General features: G+C 52.6%; 1 protein-coding gene across 3 annotated transcripts in view; it reads right to left on the bottom strand.

Annotated features, from left to right (window-relative positions):
* The window catches only part of LOC133354038 (sodium/potassium/calcium exchanger 2-like), a 72,498-nt gene extending 53,080 nt beyond the window's left edge, over window positions 1-19,418 (bottom strand). For 2 of the 3 annotated variants that reach the window (XM_061570584.1, XM_061570586.1), the window contains exons 1-2: window positions 18,733-19,418; window positions 1,253-2,299 (exon numbers count right to left, since the gene is read on the bottom strand). In XM_061570584.1, the coding sequence (XP_061426568.1) occupies window positions 1,253-2,173 (921 nt within the window). In that variant the 5' untranslated portion in view covers window positions 2,174-2,299; window positions 18,733-19,418. Of the gene's footprint in view, window positions 1-1,252; window positions 2,300-16,070; window positions 16,130-18,732 lie in introns of all 3 variants that reach the window. The other variant, XM_061570585.1, reaches the window with a different exon arrangement.
* Between the last annotated feature and the right edge of the window lie 347 nt (window positions 19,419-19,765).

Raw genomic sequence — 19,765 nt, 5'->3', positions numbered from 1 at the left:
CGAGGCGCATCTGAAAGCGCCGTGCGAGGCGGTGACCGTCTTTGTTCGATGGCCAGTCAGAAGTCGCTGCGAGGATGAGTGGATTGACGTCGCTTTTACAAATCACTGACTCTGGTCACACGGTGGACACTTACCGCGATGGTTGGTAGTCACGTCGAGAATGATTTACGACAAACACACACACACAGACATTTAATTTTCAACGGAACATCATTTAACGTCTTCAAGTTCATTCCATTATCGTTCAAAAAAGTTCCTACTGTATTGTGACGTGCGCCACCCGTTTACGCTAAACTTTTACTATTAATATAAAAAATGTATTTCTTAAAAGAAACCACCTCAGTTTTTAAATTCGAGGATTGCGATGGTGGCGGTGGTGGTAGCAATGGTGGTAGCGGTGGCAGCAATGGCAGTATTTGGGAGTAGTGGTAGCGGTGGTGGTGGTGATGACAGCGGTGGTGGTGGCGGTGGCAGTAGTAGCGGTGGCGGTGGTGGTAGCGTTGGTGGTAGCGGTGGCAGCAATGGCAGTATTGGGGGTAGTGGTAGCGGTGGTGTTGGTGATGACAGCGGTGGTGGTGGCGGTGGCAGTAGTAGCGGTGGCGATGGTGGTAGCGTTGGTAGCAGTGTTAGCAGTGGCAGAGTTGGGGGTGGCAGTGGCAGTGGTGGTGGCAGTGGCGGTAGTGGTGGTGGTGGCGGTAGCGGTGTCATTGTTGGTGGTAGCATTGGTGGTGGCGATGGCGGTGGCGGTAGCAGTAGCGGTGGTGGTGGTGGTGGTAGCGTTGGTAGCAGTGTTAGCAGTGGCAGAGTTGGGGGTGGCAGTAGTGGTGGCGGTGGTGGTGGCAGTGGCGGTAGTGGTGGTGGAGGTGGTGGCTGTAGCGGTGTCATTGTTGGGGGTGGCGGTGGTGGTGGTAGCAGTGGTGGTGGCGATGGCGGTGGCGGTAGCAGTAGCGGTGGTGGTGGTGGTGGTAGTGGTGGTGGTGGTAGCGTTGGGAGCAGTGTTAGCAGTGGCAGTGTTGGGGGTGGCAGTGGCAGTGGTGGTGGTGGTGGCAGTGGCGGTAGTGGTGGTGGTGGCGGTAGCGGTGTCATTGTTGGTGGTAGCATTGGTGGTGGCGATGGCGGTGGCGGTAGCAGTAGCGGTGGTGGTGGTGGTGGTAGCGTTGGTAGCAGTGTTAGCAGTGGCAGTGTTGGGGGTGGTGGTGGCGGTGGTGGTGGCAGTGGTGCTAGTGGTGGTGGCGGTGGTGGCGCGCCTTGCCTTGTCGCCGTTGGCGTTGCTCCGCGTCGCCTTGCTGCGGGGCAGCCTCGACTTCACCCAGGCCTCGATGTGCGCGTTGTACTTCATGAAGATGACGTAGGAGGCGTACCCGCCCAACAGCAGCGTGCTCTCCCACCACGCGATGGTGTTGTCGAGGAAGAAGATGATGAGCATGAGCAGGTCGAGCACGTAGAAGGAGACGTCGCGGAAGATGGGCCACCAGGTGAGCGTGAGCAGCTCGCGCGAGAACACGGCGCACATGCCGATGACGAAGAGGATGTTGAAGACGGCCGAGCCCACGATTGTGCCGATGCCCACGTTGCTGTGCGAGATGAAGACGCCGATCATCGACGTGAAGAGCTCCGGCGCCGAGCCGCCCGCCGCCATGAAGGTGGCGCCGGCGACGTCGTCCGAGATGGCCAGCTTGTCGGTGATGACGCCGAGCGCGGGCACGAAGAACTCGTCGCACACGATGGCGAGCGCCATGAACATGTACATCATGCCGAGCATGTGGAGTGCCACGGCGCCGCGCCGCCGCTCCTCCAGCGAGAAGATGTCTTGCGGGTACTCGCCCTGCTGGTGTTCGCCGTCGCTGCCATTGCCGACGCCGCCTCCGTGCCCGCCCTCTCCCCACGACGAATTCGCGCGCGAGCCGTGCTCCCACTCCACGGACAGGACCCTCCGGCGCGGCGCAGACTCCGCGTCCCGCCGCTCGCCCTCCGGATCCGGAGACGAGCCGCCGGGGTGACCGTCGGTCGGCGGGGACGCCGGTCGGCGGGGGGCGCCAGCGACGTCCGAGCGGGAGGCGAGCGCTAGCGAGAGCGCGGAGGCGCCCGCGATAGCGACCGCCAGGAAGAGGAGCCGGCGCAGGCGGAACTGGAGACGCCGGCGGAGGCTGCGGTGGCAGCCGCGCGCCGCCATGGGGGCGACCGGCGCGGGGGGCGGCACTGCGAGCGCGGCACGCGAGGGCGCGCGCCGATCACCACCGCCGCTGGTAGCGGCGGGACCGGCACCAGCTCGGAACGATGAGCTCGTGGCGTGACCTCGCTTAAAGCGGGGGAGGGGGAAGGTGGGCATGGCACAGTGAATGTTAAACAAACTTTCAACACAACGCGAAACTTTGAACAGAATTCGCGACGGCACGGTTGGTCTGCTTTTGTCCGCCGTGCACTCCGCTCTGGCTGTCCGCACCCACCCCCCACTGCCCATCGCGTCATTGCGCTCGATTTTGTGTCAACGATCTTTTTGTCTCGGCTGTAAGAATTTAGCATGAACTTTTTTCGCACCGTACGAAGTCAACCGTGTTAGCAGGGGGGTATGAGGCCCCCATCCACCCCCCCACTCCCCCCACCTTCACCCCTTCCCTCCAGCCCCCCCCCCCAAAATTTATCAGGGGCTGGCGCACAAGTTAAAGGTCTCACAGTTGCATGGCAGATGGGGGAAACAAAATTCCGGTCGACTCGATGTCATTCCGCTGGTGGGAGGAAGTGTGGCTCTGCCACCTCGCGCGGATTTCGCTAAAAAGCTCCCAACTCCGTCAGCTGCTGCTGCTTCTGGGCGGGTTTCAATGATGCTCAAGTCTGTCACACAGATTTTGAGTGAGGGCAATGAAATTGGATTTATTTTTTTCCACGCGCAATGTAGCTCTCAGAGACACCGTCTTGTTCAGTTATATGTATATTTATGATGAATAAAGTCCGCCGACTCACTGATAAATTAACGAGTAACCGCGAGTGACTATATACACTTGGGTAACTTAGATAGCTCTATTCTGAGACAACATAACTCTAGCTATCCAAGACTACAAGGTGCCCACTGCAGGACGATGAAGACGACCCGCTCCAAGGTGACGACGGCGACGGCAGTTCCCCCACAACAGCAGCCCAGAGCCCCGGTTCATGCCGGCTTTTATCTCCCTCACGACCCGGCCACGCCCCTATTCCCGAACCCTCTCTCACCGCGCCTGGCCCTGTCTGTCTCTGCCCTTATAACAATTTACGCCTGTTAGGTCCCGTGCTTCCCCTCACGCGACCCTGGCAAAGCTTGTCGCATCAATCATTATTAGCGACCACTTAGTTCCCCACTTAGTTCCCGTTATGTTAATTAGTAACCATGGCCACGGGGAGCCGTACTGTCCCTACATCGCCCCATACTGTCCTTACACACGTAACAAAACACGACCGTTTAATATGTGCCAGTATTTATTTATTCCTTTTTCAATGCGCTTGTGTTCCATTAACCATTTATTGTAGGAGGGATTTAAATTTTAATCGGTTGTCTACAAATACGTTGATGGTGATAGTAATAATGATTTAAAAAAAATTAAAGCTCTTTATCAGCCCCATTGCTGGATGGAGGCCTCCCCATGCCGTGTCGGCCATGCCGGTTATTTGAACAAACTTCACCACTTGGCATGGGCGCGAACCAGGACCGCCTCAGATATCACTCGTCGCTGACATTAGCTGTGGCGAGGAATTGAACTCAGGTCCGCCGGGTTCACACAGCGAAGTGTGCAAAACCCCTGTGCCACTCTCGTTCTTCTCCGCACTTCTGATTAGCACGGTTGGCTACGTACAGTGCAAAAGTTCAACATACGTACAGTTTAATACGTAGGCTTTCGTGACCAATATTATCCATAGAGGCTTTTGGGTTCGATCGTGTAAATATAAATGTGTCGTTAAACCCTCCAATTAGTAAGGTTTGTCACGTTAACAAAAACATGTAATTCGTTTTGGCATGTAACGAATTGGCATGATGTGTCTACGTGACAACCTTTACTAATTGGCTGTGTCAGTTGGTGGCGGGTTTAACGAGAAATTTATATATTTACGCGATATATCCCCAAAACACCTCTATTATGGATGTATCAAGACAGCGATCAAAAAAATCGTGATTATTCCATTCAGTTACGCAGGAAAGCCTCACTGAGTCCCAAGACCATTTTCCAGGAGGGTCCTGCATTTAGGATGCTTGGCCCAATTCCATCAAAGGAGCAATTTGCACGTGGGAGGGAAACCGGAGAACCCGGAAGATACCCCTCGCACGCGAGAGTGAAGTAACGGCTTCTCCCTCCGTGGCCGGAGCGATCTTCGTGGTCGAGGCCTCGCGCCCGGCAAGCACTCGCTCGCTTGCTTCTCTCGCTAAAGGAGCAAATCAGTTAATGGACGGGGATGGGCGCATTCATTGACGAGCACAACTTGGCTCTCGGTAAATAAGTCGCGCCTGATTGAGATGTTCACTCCCGCTGCTCGGACGAGGAATGCGGTGATGATGTGCTGGCAGGCGGACGACGCCGTAAAATGCAGATTAACGCCCCGATAAAAAAAAAAATTCCTCCAAGAAAAAGAGAGAGAGAGACCGCTTCGGCAATGTTTCAAAGTGCGCAAAAGCCGGGAGGAAAACAAATAGCAACAACGTACGGAGGCCCCAGTGGTGATTGCTATGCACGGCGTTGATCTGCCAAGAAAACTGTGGTGCTCCGTCAACCGTTTCAGAACAGCAACAGGTCACTGCGCACACCTCCTACTCCACAAGCGGAGAATTAAAGACAACCCACGGTGCGACTGCGGCCACCCAAACCAGACGATGGTTCCCATCGCGAACAACCGCACTCTACGCCCGCTCTCCGGCGGGACTGAGCAGTATTAGTCGCGCCACTCCTGAAGCTATTGCATGGCTCACAAACTTCAACTGGCACGTGCGATTTGCACAGACTTGCCATACGCTCCAGAGAGAGAGAGTGGTGAGCAGAGAGAGGTGGCTCCAAAAAGTGTGGGGGGGGGTATATACATCGTGATCACGGCGGCACGCGCAATGCCGCCCAAGTGCAGCGCACCGCCAGGACGTCTGTGCAAAAGAGCTTCACAGCTCCTCGGGTTCTTCCAGTCTAAATAAAGATTCTGATGATTCTGAATGGCCATGAAGGGAAGGCACTTTTTGTTTAATGCGCATTCGCAGTGGACTATTGGGCTCCGTTACATCCTTCAGAGAGCGTGTGGTACATGCACGGGGAAGGCAAGCTGGTGTATAATGTCCATCAAATACAATGGAATGTCGTCCACTATATAATGCAGTTTAAAAACACGAGATTCCATCGTGTCGCATAGAATGCAAATTGAATGCGCGAAATTATATTGTATCGTACATTTGTAGTGTACTACTTCAGAGACACGAGTAGGAGGCACTCTCTCTTGTTTATTCCGGCATTCACAGCCATAGGGTAGAACTACATACCGGGTCAGGACAGCCAAAACGCTTCAAGACCCACAGCTCGAAGAGGCGATGAACACGACGCCGGCAGCACGACGAGTTCCACTCCGGATGGCAGCAGCCCCGACTGCGAGTCGGAGCTCGACTTTTATCCTCCCCAGCGTGGCCAGGCTCCGCCCTCGGCCACGCCCCCTTCTGGATCCCCCAGAAGGCCCCGGGCTTGGCCCACGTCTCCAACTGGTAGAACGGGCTGCTACCCCCAATCCCATTGGCTACCAATCTCCCAGCATCACGCGCTACAGTGACTCATTCAATGTCACTACACATTCATAGTGCGTATATGAAATGCACTAGAATACGCTGTGTCATATATAATGTATATTAAATGCACGAGGCGAAATTGCGTAGTATATAATGTATATTAAATGCACGCAAATACATTGAGTAGTATATAATGTATATCAAATGCACTAGAATACATTGCGTAGTATATAATATATATTAAATACACGAGGCTATATTGCGTGGTATATAATGTATATTAAATGCACGAGACTAAATTGCGTAGTATATAATGCATGTTAAATGCTCTATAACACCGTTGTGTAGAACAATAACGTTCCAGTGCATGAATATTTTTTTTTCAGACGACTTTAAACACCGAGTGAAAGTGGCAGCACACAATCGGAGCCATCGGTTTCACTCCACGGCGAAGATTGTTTGCCCCCCTCCCCACCAACAACAACAACAATAAGTGCATTTTTTAAAATAATAGAAATAGTCCAACAATCACACCTCATTAAACTCCGCCGGTCCAGTTGCAGCAAGCGTCCGATGAACGGTGTTGGAGGTTTTTTTTTTAACTAAACAATTTTTTTATGTTAATAGGTTTTTCCCCCTTTTTATCTGGCAACACAACAAGTGTTAACATGTTAAAGGAGGTCCCATGATAATTTTTTATTCTACCAAGCAAGGCCCCACTGAGCCACATAGATCCCTTTCAGAAGCGGCCTGGCCCTGACAAATGTTAGCTCCACGAAGTGGCTTATCATCACGTGGACATTCATTGCAGCCAAATGCTCTAAACGCGCGACGTTGATTCTGAATGTGGAGGGAAAAACCGGAGGATCCGGCAAAAAAACCCCACGCGACCACAGGGGAGAGAGACAAGCAAACTCCAAATATACATTCTAGATTTGAAGCTTTCGTGACTGCAATGATTCATATCCTTAACTGAATGGAATAATCACGTAGGTAAAAACATTAAAAAGTAAAATAAAATAAAAAATCACGACGTTTCGGAGGCAACACAAGCTTCCGTCTTCAGGTGGTACCGTCACAGCCACGACAGCTGTATCAAGTAAATGAGAGATTTCAGGAGTTACCACTGCCTTTATATAATGGTTGGAGAAGGTGGTGGGGCATGGGCCGCATCTTTATTATTAATATGGTAAGGTGAGGCTTGAGACTAAGAATAGACTGCATAACAAAGGCTGAGCCTTATGGAGAGGTGCGGTTTGTGACTCAACCTGTAACAGGGAGACCAACACTAAACAAATATACAACAGGCGTCAGGGTCGGGATCGAACCCATGTGCTCCTGCATAGCATGCAGTGAATGCGACGCACGGCCAGGGGCATCGAACGTTCAATTAATCGCGGAATCAGCAACTGTTGACCCCCCCCACCCCCTGTACGCCCTCGGTAAAAAGAAGCCCTTCCAGTGGCCCAATCATCGCGAGGTGTATCCGGACGCACTCGCTTTGTTTACAATACGGTGCAAGTGTTCCCGCGTGTGCGTCCGTGCGATTATTGATGACTTTACTCGATGCACTCAAAACGCTGATGTTTTGGATTATGAGATATTTTCCTTCCTTTCGTCTGGGTGTCTCAGTAGCGGAATTGTGTAGTAGAGTGCTTCCTAACAATTACGTATAAAGCACAAATAAATAAACACGTACTCTGCATGCATTTGATTCGGGAGGGGGGTGGGGGAGCGGGTGGGAAAGCAACCTGAACTTTGAGGAGGTACCAATACAGTGGCTGTATGCACGGTGGCATTTTGAAATTTATAATCACAGCCGCCGGTGAAAATGCATTATAGTTTTGTTTTCTCTACTTTCGTAAATCACCGTCTCGTCGCCACAAAGGCCCCCCCACCCCACCTCCCCCCGGGTTAAGGCCATATTTACGAGCCACGCCTCGCCCTCGACAAGAACGCCAAAGCATTGCCACGCGGCAGGGAAGGAAAACAAAGCACATGTTTACGGAATTTACGGCAAAGTAACAAAAAACATCTTGCTCCGAGATTAATGTTACAGCGGTTGTAAAACATTGCGATAATACGGGGCAGCTAAGTCCAAGCATTTGCTCCGGCCCACTGGGCCAGAAAGCATTGAAGTTAGGGTTCCATTCCTGACCCAGATACCTTGACATTTTTACATGGAAATGACCAAAGCGAAGATTTACAAAAACCTGTGATTTATTTTCTCATCCCTACTGGGCCAGCAAGCATTGCAGTTAGGGTTCCATTCCTGACCCAGATACCTTGACATTTTTACATGGAAATGACAAAAGCGAGGATTTACAAAAACCTGTGATTTATTTTCTCATCCCGACTGGGCCAGCAAGCATTGCAGTTAGGGTTCCATTCCTGACCCAGATACCTTGACATTTTTACATGGAAATCACCAAAGTGAGGATTTACAAAAACCTGTGATATAGAAGTCGCTGAGTTGCCCAGTGGTCAGAGGTTGACCAATCAGGGCAACCGCCAGCGACTAAACCGGGTTCTCAGGTGCTGTAGTCTGTCTGGAACTCGCTTCTCCCAGCCACCAATTGCTCTTGTCGCCCTGTCCCTGCAGTGTGCAACAACTTAATTTGGCCCAAAACACCGTGTCTTACATGTTACAGGGCAATTCACTACTGGATGAAGCCCTCCACACACATTGTTGACGATGAGGATTGTTGGATCAAAGCTCATTTCACCGATCAGTGGTATCACTCGCCACTGATGTTAGCCGTGGTTGGCAATTATGGCCTCCTACGTTTCCACTGCAGACCTCTGATTAGTACGTTTGGCTACGCGCGGTGCGAAAGACGTTCAAAACATACATACAGACCAAACCCAGCCATGTCTCTCAGTCTGCCTAGCTCAGTGTTCGTCACTAATTCTCATAGTGGGGGCCACTTTCGCTGACAAGACATCATCAGTGTGAGCGCCGCCACTAATTTGAAACCACTGTTGGGTTTGACGGCAGCACGACAATGATGATGGGGGGTGATTTCACTCGTTGTGTTTTGTCGTGTGGCCGCACGCCAGGGGCCGCACTAAAGGCCACCAGGGGCCTGCCAATGGCCTGCGGGGCCTTGCAATGAAGGACACTGGCCCAGGTCTATTAGCAATCACCACTACATGCGCAGTGTCCCGTATTAAAGTTCAACAGAACACCAACGAACTCCTGCCACCCGAACAGAGATGCCAAATTTTCGGACTGAGCTCAATCCAGACACGTGGCGACCGTCCTGGGAAATCTAACTTCGGGCCCCAGGATGGATCATTGCTCAGCGTGAGAACCGCCGCACCACTGCTCTCCCCGAAACCGATCTCAACCTATAGTGATAGGTGTTTACCCTTTCAACTGGTACAAAAACTGACACCTTTATACAAGGCATCATGTTTGCAATAACCACAACACAAGCAGTCAAAATGCAAACAAAAAGAAACAACTCTGATGATGATAATGATATGCACTGTCCTTTATTATCATCATCAGAGTTGTTTCTTTTTGTTTGCATTTTGACTGCTTGTGTTGTGGTTATTGCAAACATGATGCCTTGTATAAAGGTGTCAGTTTTTGTACCAGTTGAAAGGGTAAAAACCTATTACTATATTTTGCCACTGCTAAAGGAGGTCTCATAGTGTAAACGATCTCAACTCATCAAACGTACCCACGCCTAGGTTATCATCCGCCCGGTGGTGGCTACGCACGCCTGCAATCCAGCACTGATGTGGCAGCAGCGAGGGTGGGTGGATCGCACAGACTTTGTGAAACTCCCTTCCCGTGGGCAATGGGGAGCAGCCGTGCGCTGCCTGGCTCACCAGGAGAAGGCGGTGCAGAAGACGTCGACTGATCTACCACCCATTCTGTCTGTACGGGATACAGCGTTTCCCCCTCGCACACATGGGGGGTTTCTCTGGGTGGCGCTGGTTGCCTCCCGCATGTATAAACAACTCATCAATTGCCTGAAACCATCTTGCTATATCGAGGGCCGCAGAGCTTGGGCTGTCTGCGATTCCACTCGTTTTGCGAGGCATTCTCTCGCTTTTGAGAGCGAGCGAAGTCGAAATTAGGATTATAGCCGCCGTCGTTGTGACTATTCCTAAATAACAGTTTCTAAAAAAAGCGACCGCATGCAGTCGCGCAGTTCGCCCCCGTGGAGGAGACGATGCGTCGGGGTGGGTGATGCCCCCCCCGGTTTCGTTGTTGTTGTTTTTGTACCGAACTCCGCCTTCAAAAACGCTACGACCGGCGAACGAATCCAGGTGGCTCGTGCTGAGAAGCCAGGAGGTTGTGTTTCGTTGACCGCTGCTGCAGTACTCCGATATACTGTCCTGTACAAGGGTGGTCCGGTCCAGATGTCTTGTGACCCCTTTCCTCCCCCACCCGCCCCCCCCCCCCCATTTAATTTAATAAAACTTATAGATTTTTTTTGAAGTAAGGTTTTTTTAAAGACAAATTTATACGGAAAGAAAAAACATTTTAGGGGTCAATTCATTGGGGTGGGAGGGGGTCACAATACATCTGGATCACCCTGTACATACGCTAAGGGGTGTGTGTGTGTGGGGAGACAAAGGCGGCCGGGCGTGGTACTGGCCACCCACCCCCTCGTGTGCCGTGGCGGCCTTCACAGGTGCTCGCTAACAGCACTTGCTCCCAACAGTCTGTTCAGGCTATGCGGGGGATCTTTATATTTGTCTTTGTGTGTGTTATTGGGGGGGGGGGGGCGGGTAGCGGGTAGCGCTACGAACCCGGCGACCCGAATTCGATTCCCGCTCACGGCCAACACCCAGTGACGATTATCTGAAACCAGTCCTGGGCCTCTATTAACAGACTGCAGGGACAAGTGCTGTTAGCGAGCACCTATGAAGACCGGAACGGTACACGAGGGGGTGGGTGGCCAGCACCACGCCCGACCGCCTTTGTCTCCCCAGTGGCGATGGTTACACACCGCACCAGGTACTCACTTGAGGCTGAGTCGACCTAGAGGAGGCCCGGGACCGGTTCAGATAATCGTCACTGGATGTTGGCCGTGAGCGGGAATCGAACTCGGGTCGCCGGGTTCGTAGCGCAGCGCGCTAACCGCTGCACCACCGCTCCCCACACCACACGCACACACACGTGCACACACGTGCATGTGTTGCGAATTGTGAAGGTCTCGCCATAGTGTGGCCAGCAATCGATGAGCTCAATTCACAAGTGGAGATGTGCGCGAGTGACACCTGCACCGCGGCAGATGATTCCCCAACGTGTCGCGTCTCTTGACGCGTAACGAGCGCGGCAGGTGCCGTAACGACGCGAGAAATTACCCGTTGAAGGGAGAATGTCCTCCGTATTGAATATGTTAAAGATGTTAATTGTTTTTTACCCTTCTATCTGGCAACAAAACTGACACCTTTTTTACGAGGAGTCATGTTTGCAAAGACCACAATACCTGCAGTCATAATGCAAACAAAAAACACAACTCTGATAATGTATGCACTGTCCTTGAAGTTGATTGGTCCACACCCGAGACAGCTTTCCTTAGAGCCTAGTCTCACATGGGTTGGACCAGATGACGCCAAAAGGAAAGCTGTCTCGGGTGTGGACCAATCAACTTCAAGGACAGTGCATACATTATCAGAGTTGTGTTTTTTGTTTGCATTATGACTGCAGGTATTGTGGTCTATGCAAACATGACTCCTCGTAAAAAAAGGTGTCAGTTTTGTTGCCAGATAAAAGGGTAAAAAAAACAATTATCATATTTTTTACTGGCAAATGAGGTACCAATGGTATGTTAAAGATGTTAAGCCGCGACCGCCTCTCTCTCGCTCTCTTTTTTTTTGGGGGGGGGGGTGGGGGCGCCGTGAGCATTTTTGTGCACGCAACACATTTTTTTGCACAAATGGCAAATTCACCACTCTTCAGTGGGAGTGGTGCGACTGCGATGGTCCAGAACAGACCCGGAGCGCAACCGCGTGCCGACGCAATTCCCCGAGATCCACACAATACGAAGGAGACATCGTCACGGGGATTTACACCCGGGGCCGCTGCTGACCCACCTGAGCGTGACAGTGTAGCCTACAGCAGCAGCAGCCACACGACGACCAGAGGTGGCGTGGTAAGTCGTGAACCAGAGCGCCACGACGATGAGATTTACCGTCGCGCTCACGTCCCCAGATCGTGTCGCTATCGCTGGAAGGGGGAACCCCGTTATCGGTGCCGCGTCCGGAGAGCGGAGAGCCCGCGGCAGAAGTGGCTGTCGCAGAGCCACCACCGAATGTGTCTCCACGCGGCCTCTGCCTTTACACAGTGGGGGGCACGCAGCGCTTTGTCAACCCCCTGCGCTCTGCCACTTGAGAGCGACGTTCGCACGGCGGTCAAACACCCCCCCTTGCCCCCCCAACCCAACATTGCTAATCGATTAGAGAGATGCGACTTGAAGTCACTCACGGCAATGGAGAACCCGGTGGAATCCCGGGCAGCTGACTGGATTCGAACTCGGGGTTTTTCTTTGTTTTTGTTACATCGGTGGCGGCTCCCAGAGGTCTCTGCAGCCACCCAGCAACTTGAGCCTCAACCTCGTTAAAATCAACTCGCTAAAATCACCTCGCTAAAATCACCTCGCTAAAATCACCTCGCTAAAATCACCTCGCTAAAATCACCTCGTTAAAATCAACTCGCTAAAATCACCTCGTTAAAATCAACTCGCTAAAATCACCTCGCTAAAATCACCTCGCTAAAATCACCTCGCTAAAATCACCTCGCTAAAATCACCTCGTTAAAATCAACTCGCTAAAATCACCTCGCTAAAATCACCTCGCTAAAATCACCTCGCTAAAATCACCTCGCTAAAATCACCTCGTTAAAATCAACTCGCTAAAATCACCTCGTTAAAATCAACTCGCTAAAATCACCTCGCTAAAATCACCTCGCTAAAATCACCTCGCTAAAATCACCTCGCTAAAATCACCTCGTTAAAATCAACTCGCTAAAATCACCTCGCTAAAATCACCTCGCTAAAATCACCTCGCTAAAATCACCTAGTTAAAATCGCCTCGTTAAAATCGCCTCGCTAAAATCACCTCGCTAAAATCACCTCGTTAAAATCACCTCGTTAAAATCACCTCGTTAAAATCACCTCGCTAAAATCACCTCGCTAAAATCACCTCGTTAAAATCACCTCGTTAAAATCACCTCGTTAAAATCACCTCGCTAAAATCACCTCGCTAAAATCACCTCGTTAAAATCACCTCGTTAAAATCACCTCGTTAAAATCACCTCGCTAAAATCACCTCGCTAAAATCACCTCGCTAAAATCACCTCGTTAAAATCACCTCGTTAAAATCACCTCGCTAAAATCACCTCGCTAAAATCACCTCGCTAAAATCACCTCGTTAAAATCACCTCGTTAAAATCACCTCGCTAAAATCACCTCGCTAAAATCACCTCGCTAAAATCACCTCGTTAAAATCACCTCGCTAAAATCACCTCGCTAAAATCACCTCGCTAAAATCACCTCGCTAAAATCACCTCGCTAAAATCACCTCGTTAAAATCACCTCGCTAAAATCACCTCGCTAAAATCACCTCGCTAAAATCACCTCGCTAAAATCACCTCGCTAAAATCACCTCGCTAAAATCACCTCGCTAAAATCACCTCGCTAAAATCACCTCGCTAAAATCACCTCGCTAAAATCACCTCGCTAAAATCACCTCGCTAAAATCACCTCGCTTAAATCACCTCGCTAAAATCACCTCGCTAAAATCACCTCGTTAAAATCACCTCGCTAAAATCACCTCGTTAAAATCACCTCGCTAAAATCACCTCGCTAAAATCACCTCGTTAAAATCACCTCGTTAAAATCACCTCGCTAAAATCACCTCGCTAAAATCACCTCGCTAAAATCACCTCGTTAAAATCACCTCGCTAAAATCACCTCGTTAAAATCACCTCGCTAAAATCACCTCGTTAAAATCACCTCGTTAAAATCACCTCGCTAAAATCACCTCGCTAAAATCACCTCGTTAAAATCACCTCGTTAAAATCACCTCGTTAAAATCACCTCGCTAAAATCACCTCGTTAAAACCACCTCGTTAAAATCACCTCGTTAAAATCACCTCGTTAAAATCACCTCGCTAAAATCACCTCGTTAAAATCACCTCGCTAAAATCACCTCGTTAAAATCACCTCGCTAAAATCACCTCGTTAAATCACCTCGCTAAAATCACCTCGCTAAAATCACCTCGTTAAATCACCTCGCTTAAAATCACCTCGTTAAAATCACCTCGCTAAAATCACCTCGCTAAAATCACCTCGTAAAATCACCTCGCTAAAATCACCTCGCTAAAATCTACCTCGCTAAAATCACCTCGCTTAAAATCACCTCGCTAAAATCACCTCGATTAAAATCACCTCGCTAAAATCACCTCGCTAAAATCACCTCGTAAAATCACCTCGTTAAAATCACCTCGCTAAAATCACCTCGCTAAAATCACCTCGTTAAAATCACCTCGCTTAAAATCACCTCGTTAAAATCACCTCGCTAAAATCACCTCGTTAAAATCACCTCGTTAAAATCACCTCGCTAAAATCACCTCGATAAAATCACCTCGCTAAAATCACCTCGCTGAAATCACCTCGTTAAAATCACCTCGTTAAAATCACCTCGCTAAAATCACCTCGCTAAAATCACCTCGTTAAAATCACCTCGCTAAAATCACCTCGCTAAAATCACCTCGTTAAAATCACCTCGCTAAAATCACCTCGCTAAAATCACCTCGTTAAAATCACCTCGCTAAAATCACCTCGCTAAAATCACCTCGTTAAAATCACCTCGTTAAAATCACCTCGTTAAAATCACCTCGCTAAAATCACCTCGTTAAAATCACCTCGCTAAAATCACCTCGTTAAAATCACCTCGCTAAAATCACCTCGCTAAAATCACCTCGTTAAAATCACCTCGCTAAAATCACCTCGTTAAAATCACCTCGCTAAAATCACCTCGCTAAAATCACCTCGTTAAAATCACCTCGCTAAAATCACCTCGCTAAAATCACCTCGTTAAAATCACCTCGCTAAAATCACCTCGTTAAAATCACCTCGTTAAAATCACCTCGTTAAAATCACCTCGCTAAAATCACCTCGTTAAAATCACCTCGCTAAAATCACCTCGCTAAAATCACCTCTTCAGCAATCATCGTGAGAACCACCTCGCGGTCACGTGGCACGTCCGCGCTGCGCCGCGTGTATTCGCATGCGCGGCGCATGCCACGAGGCAACGACAAAGGTCCCCCGTGTAGCCTCTCAACAGACTGTTGGGGCAAGTGCTGTCAGCCTAAGCAGCACACGCCTACCCTGAGGGCCGGCACGGCGCACGAGGTGGGACGCGTGGCCAGGAACCACCACGCCCGGCCGCCTTTGTCTTCCCCGAGTGGCGATGTTCACACACCGACATAAGCCACGCGCACGCGCGCACTGACGGATGGACATCGTCAAGCATCTCAATGCAGGAAGGAGACATCCCCACCTGTCTCTCCGACGTGAGATGCTCAGTCCGGCTTTCCCTGCTCAATTAAAGGGCATCGCTGCGATCGTGATTTAAGTTCGATGTGAGTATCGCAGCGTGGCGAATCTACGGTCAAAATTTGGCGCCGCCGATGTACGCGTTGTATGTGTACGCGTGTTGAACTTCTTTCGCACCGTACGTAGACAAACCATGCTCATCGGAGGTGCGTGGGAAAGACACCGACGCAGCGCACCGCGCGGGCGGGAGGGGTGATGGATGCCCTCATCCAGCAGTGGATTTACACAGGGGCTCAGTTTACACGTGGTTGTGTGCAAGGGCGTACAAAGACAAAGATCCCCCGTATAGCCTGAACAGACTGTTGGGGCAAGCGCTGTTATCGAGCACCTATGAATGCCGGCACGGCACACGAGGGGGTGGGTGGCCAGCACCACGCCCGGCCGCCTTTGTCTCCCCAGTAGCGATGTTTACTACACACCGCACCAGGTACTCATTTGAGGCCGAGTCGACCTAGCGGAGACCCACAGGACCGGTTCAAATAATCGTCACTGGGTGTTTGCCGTGAGCGGGAATCGAACCCGGGTCGCCGGTTTCGTCGCGCGGCGTAGCGCTAACCGCTGCACCACCGCTCCCCGCACGCGCACGTGCAGCATACACATCACTGTACGGCAAATTCGCACGCGCGTAGCTCGTGTGTACGTGCGCGCGTGGATCTCTAACCTCCCCCACTCCCCCTTACATCTTGGCGTGAGGTCCTCAACGCGAGAGAGAGGAGAGAGGAGGAGACGGAGACGCGGAAATCGCAAACGCGCGATTCGTGTACCTGGAGCAAAGGTTGCGTGGCGGGCTCACAGCGGGGATAGCAGACGCCGTCGCAGCAGACTTCAAGGGCAGAGGGAGTGGGAGATGGGGGGGGGGGGGGTGTCCAGGGGGTCAGGGCAACTCCCTCCTCGTCAGGTGCCACGCGTCTCCTCTCTCACGTTGGACGCATGAGGCAAGCGGATTTGCCGAGTGCCTTTTGGTAGTGGGGGGGGGATTTTCCCTTTTTCTTCCACCGATGACCGGGTCGATGTGGAGGGGGGGAGGGAGGGATGACCGGTGGGATGGGAGGGTAATAACTACGTCAAGGCAAACGAGAGGGACGATGATGACGACGCTGATGGTGGTATGATGATGATGATGTACGGGGCAGGACAGCACGGGACGGGAGCCACTGCACCAGGGCGCTCTCACCTCCTGATCTCTCCCCCCCTCTCCCTCCCCCCTCTCCCTCCCCCTCTCTCTCCTCTCTCTCCACGCGTGAGGTCGAGGGATCGTGATCACAGAGGACCCAGGACTCTGCAACAACCACCGCCTCCTCCCCCCCGCACCCCACTCTCTTTCTGTCTCCTCCGCGGGGTTGATTGAGCGCTGCTGCTGGTGGTGGTGCTGCTGGTGGTGGTGGTGCTGATGGTGGTGGTGCTGGTGGTGCTGGTGCTGGTGCTGGTGGTGGTGCTGCTGGTGGTGGCGGTGGTGGTGCTGGTGGTGGTGGTGATGGTGGTGGTGGTGGTGCTGGTGGTGGTGCTGGTGGTGGTGGTGGTGCTGGTGGTGATGGTGGTGATGTTGGTGGTGCTGGGTGGTGTGTGCTGGTGGTGGTGGTGATGGTGGTGGTGAGCTGGTGGACGGTGGTGGTGCTGGTTGGTGGTGGTGCTGGTGGTGCTGGTGGTGATGTGGTGGTGCTGTGGTGGTGGTGCTGGTGGTGGTGCTGGTGGTGCTGGTAGTGCTGGTGGTGGTGGTGCTGGTGGTGCTGGTGGTGGTGGTGCTGGTGGTGCTGGTGGTGGTGGTGATGGTGGTTGATGGTGGTGGTGCTGGTGGTGCTGGTGGTGCATGCTGTGGTGGTGCGCTGATGGTGTGCTGGTGGTGATGGTGGTGTGGTGATGGTGGTGCTGGTGGTGATGGTGTGGTGGTGCTGGTGGTGGTGCTGATGGTGCTGCTGGTGGTGATGCTGGTGGTGGTGCTGGTAGGATGCTGGTGGGGTGCTGGTGGTGCTGCTGGTGGTAGTGGTGATGGTAGTGGTGCTGGTGGTGGTGCTGGTGGGTCTGGTGGTGGTGCTGGTGGTGCTGATGGTGGTAGTGGTGGTGGTGTGGTGGTGATGGTGGTGGTGTGCTGGTGGTGCTGCTGGGTGGTGCTGGTCGCGTGATGGTGAGTGGTGTTGGCTGGGTTGGTGTTGGTGGTTGCTGCTGGTGGTTAGGTGGTGGTGTGTCCTGGTGGTGCTGGTGGTGGTGGTGCTGGTGGTGATGGCTGGTGGTGCTGGGTGTGCTGGTGTTGGGTGATGGTGGTGGTTGTTGGTTGCTGCTTGGTGGTAGTGGTGGTGGTGCTGGTGGTGGTAATGGTGGTGGTGCTGGTGGTGATGCTGGTGGTGGTGGTGGTGCTGCTGGTGCTGCTGGTGGCTTGCTGGTGGTGCTGGTGGTGGTTGGTGATGGTGGTGGTTGGTGCTGGTGGTTGGTGGTGTGAGTGGTTGCTGTTGGTGGTGGTGGTGGTGGTGCTTGGTGGTGTGGTGCTGCTAGATGGTGCTGCTGCTGGTGGTTGCTGGTGCTGCTGCTGGTTGTTGATGGTGCGTGGTGGTGGTGCTGGTGGTGCTGGTGGTGCTGGTGTGGTGGTGCTGGTGGTGCTGGTGGTGTGGTGCTGGTGGTGTGGTGGTGGTGGTGCTGGTGGTGCTGGTGCTGGTGGTGCTGGTGGTGCTGGTGGTGGTGGTGCTGGTGCTGGTGGTGCTGGTGGTGCTGGTGGTGGTGCTGGTGGTGCTGGTGGTGGTGCTGCTGATGGTGCTGGTGGTGGTGGTGCTGGTGGTGCTGGTGGTGGTGCTGGTGGTGCTGGTGGTGCTGCTGGTGGTGGTGCTGCTGCTGGTGGTGCTGGTGGTGCTGGTGGTGGTGGTGCTGGTGGTGCTGGTGGTGCTGGTGGTGGTGGTGCTGGTGGTGCTGGTGGTGGTGATGGTGGTGCTGGTGGTGCTGGTGGTGCTAGTGGTGGTGCTGGTGGTGCTGGTGGTGGTGCTGGTGGTGGTTGATGGTGGTTTCCCTCTTGCTGGTCGAGTCGCGCAGCCTGTGTCCCGTCTGAGCTTCAGTCTCCGCCTGGCTGCCTTCACCTTGCCGTCACCTTGCCTTCGTGTGTGCTGTCCCTGACTCCCCGTGTCCGCCTCTGCCCGCTGCCTGCTCGTGTCGGTATCTCTCTGTCTCTGCGTGTGCGTCTCGCTCTCGTGTCGCTGTGTCTCTCACTCCCCTGGTCTGTCCGTGTCCACGTCCCCTACACTCTGTACGCGTCTGTCTCTCCCCCCCCCACTCCTCCCTCCCTCTCTGCTGTCTACCTCGAAGCCGTCTCCTGCACTGCAAGCAGCGGTGGTGGTGGTGGCGGCGATCTTAGCTGTCCTTCACACTCCCGCAGTGATGACGGCGGCGGCGATGATGATGATGATGAGTGTGCGATGCCATGAATTCACGAGCAACGCTGCTTACCTCTCAATGATCACCGCCTCAAGGTTCACCCTCCACGCGAATACAGCAGAGCACAGAAAACGTCCGGCTCAAGCCTTGCACCCAACTATTACCCCCCAAGTGAATGTCTTCTGTGCCCAGAGCACTTCTTTGCCGGTTCGTCAGAGCAGCTGCTGTGAAAACTGAACGTCATTTACACGCGAAACTCTGATTACTTATACTCGATCCGATAAAAAAAAAATTAACGTCGCGATTTTGACATTTGCTGTGGGGTAGGTGTGCGATTTTTTGTAATTCTTACATTATTATTTATTAACTAACAACATTTCGCGTGAAAAAAAATCAGACGTCGCTCTGCTTGACATCGTGTGACAATTGACACCTGCGCCGACCGAGCCAGCCGATGCCGTCCCGCGATTCTTTTCATAAGTTACGAGGACGAAGCCGACCCACGGACGATGATATATTTTAGAAATTAATAACGACGATGCGAACCAATTATCGAATTGCTCTGCTTGTGGAACAACAACAAAAAAAACATAAAATCCTATGCGCTCGGTGCTGCTGGACAAGCGGAGTCCGCGACACGGCACGAGCTCCCGTCTCTGCACCTACGCAGAGGTGGGACGTGAACGACGATCAAGCGAGCCCGCGAGCTTCCGAAGCCATTTGCTGATGCCGCTGCTGCTGCTACTGATGCTGCTGTTAGTGGTGGTGGTGGTTGTGGTTACTAAGCTAGGCACGCGCGCGGATCCACCACGCGGCGGCAGCGGCTATGCGCACAGGGGTGGGTGGGTGGGGGGTGGTGCTGGAGAGGCGGGGTGATGCGTCTGTGTACGAGGAGGATGGGGAGGATGAGAGAGAAGAGAGATGGGGGGGGGAGGAGGTGGTGGTGGTGGCGGTGGGGTGGGCTTGCCGGGTGTTAGGATCAAACAAACAGTGGTGGCGCTGCTGGAGGAGTTTCGGGGTAGGGCCAAGAGCGGGGAGGGAGGGAGGGAGGCAGGAGGAGGAGGAGGAGCGAGGGAGATGGAGGAGTTTAGAGGTGATGGCGATG

Source organism: Lethenteron reissneri, chromosome 46, assembly GCF_015708825.2.
Source record: "Lethenteron reissneri isolate LAM-NWPU_2019-01 chromosome 46, ASM1570882v1, whole genome shotgun sequence".
NCBI lineage: Eukaryota > Metazoa > Chordata > Hyperoartia > Petromyzontiformes > Petromyzontidae > Lethenteron > Lethenteron reissneri.
This window is presented reverse-complemented; position numbering and strand designations above follow the sequence as displayed.